General features: G+C 38.0%; 1 protein-coding gene across 1 annotated transcript; it reads right to left on the bottom strand.

Annotated features, from left to right (window-relative positions):
* Positions 1–6685: 6685 nt before the first annotated feature.
* Positions 6686–9123, bottom strand: lsm6 (LSM6 homolog, U6 small nuclear RNA and mRNA degradation associated). Its single transcript, XM_088419810.1, has 4 exons — positions 9055–9123; positions 7722–7828; positions 7522–7635; positions 6686–6734 (listed from the first exon to the last, which is right to left on the bottom strand). The coding sequence occupies exons 2-4, from the start codon at positions 7813–7815 to the stop codon at positions 6700–6702; spliced, it is 243 nt and encodes an 80-aa protein (XP_088275936.1). The 5' UTR covers positions 7816–7828; positions 9055–9123; the 3' UTR covers positions 6686–6699.
* Positions 9124–11293: the final 2170 nt, after the last annotated feature.

Raw genomic sequence — 11293 nt, 5'->3', positions numbered from 1 at the left:
CTGGTGTGTCGTGCATTCGTGACTTTGTTGCAAAGCTATCAAGGAGTTTACGCTCCAGAACCACACTGAATAATATTTCATCTAGAGCGGTAGCTCCCAAAGTGTTTTCAATAACGCCACCTCTGTGAAAAACACATTTTTGCCACTTTTACTCAGAGCATTTCCAAAGGGGGAAATATAAAACTTTGCGGGTTGTGTTTTATTTATTAATGTCACTACAAACAATTCATAGTGGCTCGAATTTAGTTGTTCAAATTTTAACCAGTAGGGGGTTATGATGTCAAGCACGAAATCGCTCAATCTGCTTGTTAAGAAGAAGAACAGGAAGTCGTTGACCTCATAGCGGCCAACTGGCAGCTTTACCCTCATGTTTACTCTTGGAATATTGTTGTGCTTCTGTAAGTGACTTTAGGACATTATTACAGATTTAAATGTACATATAGCGTGTGAACTAACTACTAGTTAGCGTTTGTTGACTTTAAATGGCAATTTCAAGGATTGATCGTCATCCGAGTCGTATCGTTGTTTACGTACAGGAATATTTCTAAAACGGAGAGGATCATGTAAAAGCGATGATGTCTCCAACTGATTCAATTAAGAGCGCACCGGTTAGAGCACGCGAAAAGATATAGCATTTCACTCGTTGATTCATTGCTGTTTTTTGGCATGTACAAACAATCATGAACTCGGGAAGTCGCAGATGCTTCTCCATTTTGGATATTTATGGTAAAATCAACTCGAACCTCGTCGTGAGGAAAAGAAAACGCAACAGCTTCGAGCGCATTCAAAATCACACTGGCGAGGCGTTTACTGACCGCTCACAATGTGGGGAATCTGATACACGCTAACAGATATGAACACAAGAAAATATAAAGCCTTTAATCAAAATGAGATTTACTCTGTATATATATATATATATATATATATATATATATATATATATATTCTTTTTATCATTTATCTTGTTTCAATAGATTGTAAAATGATATACATGATAACCAGCTCCATATTTCATGCACAGTGACACAGCAGCTGCTTGCGGCATTTAGTCTGGCGAGAAAACAACAACAAATTACCCCCCCACCACCACCAACATTTAAATATATTAGAGTTTTGGGTGCTTGCCAGACAAGCGGTGGATTACCTCGCACTGCAGACAAATTGGCAATTGGCATGCCAGAGTAATGGAGGCTAATTGCTTGAGTGCTGGCTTAGTTTGTGTTTCAAACACAGATTGCAGGCCAACCTGCATGAGCGCGCGATTAGCCGTTAGCTAGCAGGAAAAGGAAAGAGGAGCCTATAACCTAATATATGGAAGTGGGAATTTTTTTTTAAATAAATTTTCCAAATATCCTAAACTTATAAACAAGTAATGCGGTATATGACATTTGTTTGTTTTTTTTGGGGGGCAAAAAAAGGGTTAAGCAAGCTCAGGAAGAAAAAAAAAAACATCAACATAGGACGCACCCTTAACTTGAGGTTAAAATTGTGGGGTATAGGACCCACCAACAGGTTTCCGACAATGTAAAAATTACAGCTAAACAGAGTAAATCTCATCTTTGTGAATTCTTCATATTTTCTTGTGTTCATATCTAGTTATATATTTGTTGCGCGTTAAGTGTGTGTTCATATTTCACATTCTTAATTGAATCAAATGGAGAAATCATAAATTTACACGATCGTCTTGGTTTTAGAACTGTGTGTGAAACGGACTCGGACGTGGGTTCAGTCTGCTCGCTTCTTTTATTGAAAATAATAACGTAACAACCCCAGCAAAAACGAGCTGCTGTTAGCTGCAACAGACTCTGGCTGCTAACAGCCAGCTGACGTCGGCGCTCTAGCTCGTCCCGTTACCGTAATTATTCGAATTAAGAATACGGCCGATAGAAAAAAAAGCACTATATTTAGGGCCGGTATTTGGGAAATTACGGTAATATAGTTTTTTGTACAATATCTTCTGAAACATTTGTGTCTGTTTCTCCATAGTGACCATTTGTTAGGAAACACACAAGGGGCACGGAACAGTTGTTCCCCTGCTTGTTTATCCGCGCCGGTTCGTGCTAACTAGCCGACAACATATGAAGGCGCAGCGAGGGTTAGGATATTGTTTGTTCCCGGGCCCCCCCGAAGGCCGCCCGCGGGTCACGCGCCCTCCGTCCTCGGCCATCTGCATCATGCCTCGGCTAGCGTGGCCAAGGCAGCGCCGGCAAAGCTGGCGCGCGTGGCAGGCGGGCGCGCCTAGCTTCCTCCCGCGTTAGCGAGGGCGAAGGTTGCACGTTTGCTGAAGGTCGACCTCCCGCCGCGCTAAATAAAGGACACCTTTTTAGGACCTCGCTCGCTTTTATAATCACAACGACCGCAAGCACTTGTTGGTTTATAGCTCAAAAGCTAACATGCTAACAGAATGTATGCTAACGTATAGGAAAGTAACGTACGGAAAGTAAAAGCCAGCTAAATATTTGAAGTCAGAATGGTTTTAATCGGAAAAAAAACAAATATGGAAAGAGATTTTGTGAAAATATGTGAAAAAGTGAGAATTGTTCAATTTTGGAAACTATCGTTGATTTAGTTGAACATTTTAAATCGTTTTGATCAGCTAAGTAATAAAATGTCTTGATACAATTGTGGAGTGACGACATACTTTAAAATTCCATCTCACATAGCATTAAGCACATCTTTGATATTGCAATGGAGCCAGTTTTGAATAATTTACATACTTCCGTTGGTGCTGCTGTTTTGGTGAACAAACAGCCTTCAAGCACTAATGAGCAAAAAAAAAATCTATTGGGGTAGTACTGCTGTCTAGACAGAAGGTGGTGCCATTAGCCTTGGTTCTCTTTGTTGTGTTTACCTCACACAATAGCAAAGTGGTCTCCTTTGTCCTTTTGCCTCCATCCGTCACCTTTGTGCAGTTGCATCCTGGGAAAAAAAAACATAAGCGGCACAATCCAATGACGTCAGTACAAACATAAATTGATGCTCGCATTTGATCGACGCTGTCAATGGATTGTAGGTAGGTGAGTAGGTTGGTAAGTAAGTAGGTGGATAGCTAACTAGCTAGCTAGCTATTTGGATAAAGAAATAGCTAGGTACCTAGCTAGATACATAGATGGATACTGTAAGTGCTAGCAAATGAAGTCAGTATGCAGGTAGATATATAAGTAGTAACTAGTTGGGCAGGTAGGTAAGAAGGTGAATAGATAGCTAGCTAGGTAAATACGTGGATAGAGAGACAGCTAGGGAGGTCGCTAGCTAGATATGTACGTAGTTTGGTAGCTAGCCACGTAAGTAAGTAGGTAGGCAGGTAGATAACTAGGTAGGTAGGTACGTTCGTCGGTAAGTAGGTCGAGAGTTGGTATGTAGCTTGGCAGCTAGATTGGCAGGTAGCTAGTTAACTAAGTAGGTAGGTAGTTAATTAGCTAGGTAGGGAGATGGGTAGGTAGCTAGCTTTATAGCTAGATAGATTGGGAGAAAACTAGGTGGGTAGTTAATTAGCTAGCTATGTAGCTAGGTAGTTTGCTAGCTAGTTAGGTGGGTAGACAGTTTTTAGCTTGCTAGACAGGTCGGTAGGTAGGTAGCTAACTAGGTAAGTAGATTGGTACAGAGGTAGATAACTAGGTAGGTAGGCAGATAACTAGGATAGGTATTCTAGGTAGTAGGTAGATATTTTAGGTAGATCGATTTAAATGACCTTTTTTTTAATTATTATTTAATTTGGTAAACCCGAATTAATAAAGGAGTTATCTTAGTATCGCAAAGTGCAAGAAAAACGTAACCATGTACGCTAGCGTGACGTCTTAAAAATTGGTCCGCCATTCATACATCAATTACAGACATTACTTGTCTCTTTTTTTTTTTTTTTTTTTTCCTCCACATGATGTCATGTCACATGTGTGCAGTGTTTTAATGAAAAGGGTTCACAGTAAGGTCACACTCGGCTATAGCTCCGGTGGGTAAATATTTGCCTCACGCTATCACCGGGCGCCATTATGGCTCTCAGCGTACCGCACAATGCATTTGTGTGTGTGTGTGTACACATTCGTCAATGCCTACATCTTCCTGTATGGCCCCCTTCCCTCCCCCCATCCCCCCGCACTGGTCTTATTTTTTTTTTTTTTTTTTTTTTTTCTTTACAGCGGTAGCTCCACACAGTTTGATCAATAATGTGTCCTTCATTGTCAAGCCGGGCCTGCTGACCTTGGCAGCCTTTTGTCTCCCGCCAAGGGGCCAGAGTACGCACGTACAGGTTGTAAAACAGGAGGCGGGGAGAAAAAAAAAAAAAAAAAAAAAGCCTCCCTCTCGAGGAAAGGTTTTTCCCTCAATGCCCACGCAAGCTTAATGAATCACATGAAAGGGGTCTTAGTTTAATTAGGCCATGCGGATGTTCAGCTAAGTTCCAAAATGAGGACACTGTTAGAGAGTTCCCTCAATAACGTGGCGAAAATGACGCGCCTCGTCCCGAATGCGACACCTCGTTTTGTTGCTCAAAACGGGAATCAAATGTGGAATTAAGTCTGGTTTATTTGTATAACCCTGAATCACTAATCTCAAAGGGCTTCACAAGGTGAAAAAGAAATCGTACGGAACATCACAAATACGCGACGGCATCTCCTGAATAAAGCGCCCCGAAGAGGAAGGGGAAAAACTCAAAAAGCCCATCTGGGGAAAATGAGAAACCTTCACAAGGGAGCGCAGGTGGGAGGAGCCTTCTTCCAGGCTCAACAGGTAGCATTAGATTTAAATTAGCTTAAAAGAAGTTCCATTTAAAGAATTATTTCAGAGTTCTAACTCACCTGTTATATTGCGCAGGGAACTTGTTGATAACATGTCGTGACTTCAGTCGGTGCTCCTGTTTTGGTTAGCAAGAGTCGAAATGTGCAGGTCAACTTGCTTTAACCACGTTGTGAATACTGTGTATTCTGACCTAAAAAGCGCAACAAAAAGCCTTCAATTTTCTCAGTGAGCCTTATGCAGTTGACGCATAAACCACGAATTTTCATTTCTGCAGGAGGAAAAAATTAAATAAATTGCCATGTGATTTTTCAGTTTTTACCTCAGCTTTCCAGTTACAAATGTCTTTTTTACAATTACATTTCTTATAACACCTTGTTTGAAATTGTGTAACGCTATATACGCTCCAATTTTGAAGAAATTTATGAGGGGACAATGTGCAAAAACTTTTAGCACAGCTCCATCTAGTGAATGCATAACTCAACCCCAGCCACTACTACTGTAGCTTCTATTCTATGCACATTATAATGCAACCATAACCTTGACAATGGGCGGAAATATGGCTAAAAAAAAAAAAAAAAAAATCAGATATTCCGAAACTCACCTATTCGCTGTTGGCTTATTTTAAATTGAGGGCAGTCCTAGAGATCACCTGGTATTTTCAGCGTATTATATCAACCTCATAAACACTCGCTCCTCTTTGCAGTGAAATAAACAAGCGACCCTGGGCGCCACGTCCGACATGTTATATGCGTCCCGTAGTCACGCCGCTATTGCGCTATAAGCGCTAATGGATTTTTGAACGGCCGTCTAAGTGATGGATCCCCGCCGCACTCGAGCGAGCGCGGAAAGCGTGTGACAGCTTTGTCCTGATTGGCTCCATATTATTTCCTGCCCCCTTCCCCACCCCTCAAAATGGGTTCCTGCCATTGAGAGCAATTAGCCCAATATTATCAGCTTCTAATCCATCCTCTGAGGCCTTATGGTTAAAATAGTAGTCAAGTCTTTTTATTGCCTGCTTCGGGGATAAACTGAATGATTGCTTCATTTGGTTGCTAACGGCAACGAGATATTAAGGTGTTTCATCTCAGGAAGTGCTTCTCAAATTTTGATCCCCCCTTTCGCCTCCTAGTGCCACCATTAATATAGTAGTGTAGTAGGCCTAATTTTTCATTGTTTTACTGCTAAAAATGTATATTTAATATGACTGTCACTAGCATTTTACAGTGCCGTAACTCATATATTGAAATGAAAAAAAGTTAAAGTTTAAAGGCACACATTTTGAAATAATACAACTCTGATATTTGGAGAATTACGGTAGGAATGATGAAATGTGTGTTTATATGTTCAATCAATCGACCAGAAAATCAGTTGTTTTATTCATTGTAATGTTTATTTACTTTATCTATTTTAGTTTATTATTATTTCTAAGTATCAAGCCTTGAAGCCTTGTTTATACAGTATACTGCTTGTTTAAAAAAAAAAAAAAGGGCAATAAATAGACATATTTGACCCAACGTGATGAATAATCGCGATTTCAATATTGACCGAAATAATCACGATTATGATTTCGGACATAATCGTGCAGTCCTAATTCATTGTTTGATGTTTTTTTTTTTTTTATTTTGAATCAGATGATTATTCAGGAATTTTACTCTGCTAAATATATTGCAATCGGCTTCAAAAAATTCAGTCTTCACAAGACATTTGTGTACGTTTACGTTCAAAAAATGTTTAAATGTTCCTTAAATTCTGCCTGTTTTTTTTTCGTATGAAGCCAACAATATACAGTAACAAAAAAAAAAGGAAAAATACAATTATGTTCCAAACGCAAAGATTTATTCACAATTCAAAGTTCAAAAACATTCTTCAAAACTTAGGTTGTTCTCAAACACAAAACTAACATTCATACCATACCAACCCCCCCCCCCCCCCCCCCCCCAAAAAAAAAAAAAAAAAAAAACACCACTAGACCTTCCTCTTCTGTGTGCTGATGTAAAGAACTGTGAAGACATGGAACACACACCGTCATATTAGTTATAAGGCTACACACCTTTATGCATGATTTGACCATTAAAATGCAAATCCATGAGTTTGAAATCCAAATAATAATCAGTTTTTCTAAGACTTTTACAAAGGAATGTAGCTTGAAATTGTCTCGCGACAGTGTCCGAATAAAAATAATAACAAATATTTGTCCACAGAAAAATATTAAGCATCAAGTGTCATGTTTTGGGGTTACAATAGAGATCTCTTCAAAAAAAATGATCATTAACTTAATAACAAATAAATATTTGTCCCACAAAAAATAATCAAAATAAAATGTCAGATCTGTTCTCAAAAAGACATAGCGATAAATATCTGTCCACAGAAAAATATTCGACTTAAAAGCGTCCACTTTTGAGATTATAGAAGAGATGTAATCACAAAAATAAATCAATAACTTGACAGGTAACGAGAGGTGGAACATGACAAGTTGGGTCTAACCTACTGAACATCACATTTGTTTCATGAACTTATATTTTCCTGAAACAATTCATTCACTCATGATTTTTAAAGCATTTTTGCGTGTATGTTTGTTGATTTAAAATCTCGAGTACCCCCTGGAGTTCCTCCAAGTACCGTTTGAGAACCACTGGTTTAAAGGGTTAAAAATGCCTTTACATGCTATTAGCTACCCTCAAATTCAAAGTATTTGATATCATATTCCACTTGTAGATTTTAATGCCACAAATATGCTTCAAAGAAAGAAAAAAAAAGTGACAAAATATAACGTACTGAGTCTCTTACCATTATTTCCTCTGAGAAAGGCATCTCCATATTTGTTCTTGAGCTGCCCGTTGACATACTCCTCCGTCTGCTCGATGGCAATGTTCATGTAACCATCCAGGCAAGCCAGGACACCTGCACACAAAGGTGACCGTTATTGGCGTGTTTTCACCGATTTATCAAAAATAATCCGTTGACGCAAGTCGAAAGGCTTCGGTTACCGCGGTAATCCACGCCCGAGTTGAGCTTGACCACCACCGGCCTGCCGATGATCTGCTTGAGGAAGTCGCTGGGGGTCTGCTTTCTCAGACTCATCTTGACTCTCCGACTATGACAAGATGAATTACGGCTCGATTATATCGTATTTTGGGGGGCAAATATCGGTTCCAGGTGTCAATTTATGCAACAACTATGAAATAGAACTGAAAAGGTGTTCATCAATGGCTGAACTCGAAAAGACTTTTAAAAATATGGTATTAAAATATTAAAATTATTCATGCATTGAACAAGATCTTATGCTAAAATGTTTCTTTATTCATTTTTTGCTAATGCGCCTTATAATCTGTCAAATACACTAAGTGTTTAACAATAATTCATCTACAAAAATGTAAATGGTTATGTTTTTATTTATGATTGATTTAATGACTAATTCTTTGTCATTTTAACTGCATTTTTATTTGGGTTGTCAAAGTTGAATTTTATAGTGTTTAAAAAAAATAATCCAGTTCTATTTACTTTCAGTTGCAGTTGAATTCTGTCAACTTTGCAATCAACTGTATTAATTTTCCGTGAGTAGAAAAACACCCGGCTCACATCATATTAAAGGGAATTACGCATATTATTAGGAATAAACTAATACCTCAATTTTCATTGTCGAATAAATATTGCATCACGTTTAAGGATTAAAGAAAGCAACCACAACACTCTTTTGAAATAAAGTATCGTATTTATTTGGTTTAACGTTAGTTCAAATATTTTAATGTCAACTACAAGCTTCGAAGTAAAAAATAATCGCAATTAGTTATGGGTTTTATTTTATTTTTTTAGATTACAGTTAAAAGTTTTATAGTTAGACTGTACACATTTTGACGAATGTAATTGAAAACAGCTGAAGTAAAATTGAATTAATTCTTGAGAAAAAAACGGAGTTTTTTAAGGGGGAGACTTTCGATGAAGATAAACTAGTATCTTCACTTGGTTAGCCACATTAGCTACTCATTGGGCTAGTCATGTTAGCCGCTATGTGTGTTATCCAAACAGGCTGCTAAACTTCAGCCAGACACACAGAAACGACTTTGAAGCGAAACGCGTTCATCAATATGTTCGTCGAGTTTTAATTTGTTGTACGACATAGTACAACATTAGCAATGGCTAAGCTAACAAGCACGCTAGGTAATAATTGTGAACGGGGCTTGCTAATTAGCGGCTAACCAGACATTCGAACGCGTTAGAATAACTAGAGTAGATTCAAACTATTTTGCACTGTATACATATACAGTAGATTATATTTATTAAGTATTCGCTGTGTACATATTTGCAAAGAAGCCACATTACCTTTCGAACGGTGTCCAAACAATGTGATCGTAGTAAGAGACGGGGACTGCTCGACCAATCAGACACGAGTATGGTACGGCGAGCGGGCAGGTCCGAAAATAACGCAATTTTACCGTCAATTACATTTCGTCATTTCAAATGACGAATATAATGTTACACTTCTTATTGAAAAAGAGCATGTCTCATTTTCCGTCCAAGTACTATTCTGCCTATTTGTATTTAGTTTTCTAATTAATTCATTTCACGAGTTTCAAAATTACTATGCAAACCTAAATGCTTTTATAGTATGCTATTACTATCAAATACTTGCCCTCAAGTAATTGGATCTGTTTTGAAAATGAAAAATACTTTAGCGACCAACAGTATGTTTTAAATATAATCATGGGTCTAGTTATCATTAAGTGATTTTACTCCGGAGGCGGCCATACGTCCAGATGCAATCACATGGAAATCTCAGAAAAGTAACAGAAAAAATAACAGAAAAGTTATGTTTTCATTATCTGCTGGAAATTTCAGCTTTAGAGTTTTTTTTTCCCCCACTTATTCTTTTATAATATAAAAATAAAACAATGGAATCTCCATAATTAGGGTTAAAGGAAAATGGTGGAAATCATGAGAAAAATGGAACTCTGTTTTACCCCCACAATTGCGCAGGTTAGCACAGAAACAGGCTCCTGTTAGACGAATGAGCTTGGATACGAAACATTAAAAAAACAAAAAAACATAAGTAACAAAAAATAAAACAATTTGACCCCATGTGTCCATGAAAACATCAAGAATGAAAACACCTGAGAGCAATTCTAAATAATTAAATCCGGGCATAACATGTCTCCTTTAGGCACCTTCATATTTATATTTGATTTTCTTTTTTTTTCTTACTGTCATTGCCAAAGCTGCTCCGTCCATGCTGTAGGGCGGAGGTTATGAGACGGCGTCACATCTGATAACGGCGCGGTGGGCCGGGGTGCGTGACCCAAATGGCGCACAGCTTGGGCGCGACATGAAAAAGCGTGTCACAGGAAGGAAGTAGGGCCAAAAGATACAAGAGGACGGCCGTGCGAGAATGTGTTCAAACGGACAGAGAGGGGGCGTATGGAGACAGCTTGCTTGTTAGCGGGCCGTGGCTAGCGCCGCGGAGGCTAGAGGTTAATTCGCGTTCCACTTGGGTCACGACAACGGGTCCTCAAGTCGTCAACACCAGTTCTTGAGGGCCCTTTGTACATCGGTGCTACCGGTTCATGAATATGCAGTGGGTTTTTTTAGTTATTACTATTTGGGGTCCCTTTACTGTTTTACCTTTCATTTTGATCAAGAAAAACAGATCCACTTGAAATTATTTGAATATTTGGTTTTCCTCTCGGGCAGTGGTTCTCAAAGTGGGGTCCTAGTCTTTGTTTTTTTGGTATATCCCCATCTAAGGGACAATATCCACCACAATTGTATTTTTTTTTAATTTTTAACATAATTTAGTGAGCACACCTAAGTCAATCAGTCAATTAAATGCATTTTTTTTTAATTGTTTAGTGTTATTTAAGTATTATTATTTTTCACCTACTATTTGAATACCTTTTTGGAAGGGGGGCAGGTTAGCATTCCATTAAAGGGACAGTGTGTAATATTTGGACCATTTTTCACTAAATGATTGTACATTTCAAAAACTTGCAACAAAATGTGTTCTTAATGACCAACTGTATGTTTTAGATATACCAATAGCTATAGTTAGTGTATGTATATATACTGTATATACAATATCCACCACAAGTTTTATATTTTTAATTTTTAACATAATTTAGCGAGCACACCTAAGTCAATCAGTCAATCAAATGCATATATTTTTTTTAACATTTTAGTGTTATTTAAGTATTATTATTTTTCAAACTACTATCTGAATCATTTTTGGAAGGGGGGGGCAGGTTAGCATTCAATAAAGGGACAGTGTGTAATATTTGGACCATTTTTCACTAAAAAGGAATACATTAAATGATTGTACATTTCAAAAACTTGCAACAAAATGTGTTCTTAATGACCAACTGTGTGTTTTTAGATATACCAATAGCTATAGTAAGTGTGTATATATATATATATATATATATATATATATATATATATATATATATATATAGCGAGCTAGTTTTTGAGCAGAAAGCGCCACGGCATGGCCAACAATCGCGAGACAAAATCCTTGCTCCACCCCCACGCCCCTTCACCCCGAGAAAGGGCCTGGTGAAATGGAAAGATT

This window comes from Hippichthys cyanospilos, chromosome 7 (assembly GCF_059441005.1).
Source record: "Hippichthys cyanospilos isolate Australia breed blue-spotted pipefish chromosome 7, RoL_Hcya_1.0, whole genome shotgun sequence".
In the NCBI taxonomy this organism is placed as follows: Eukaryota; Metazoa; Chordata; class Actinopteri; order Syngnathiformes; family Syngnathidae; genus Hippichthys; species Hippichthys cyanospilos.
Note: the sequence above shows the minus strand (reverse complement) of the source record. Positions and strands in the feature narration are given on the sequence as shown.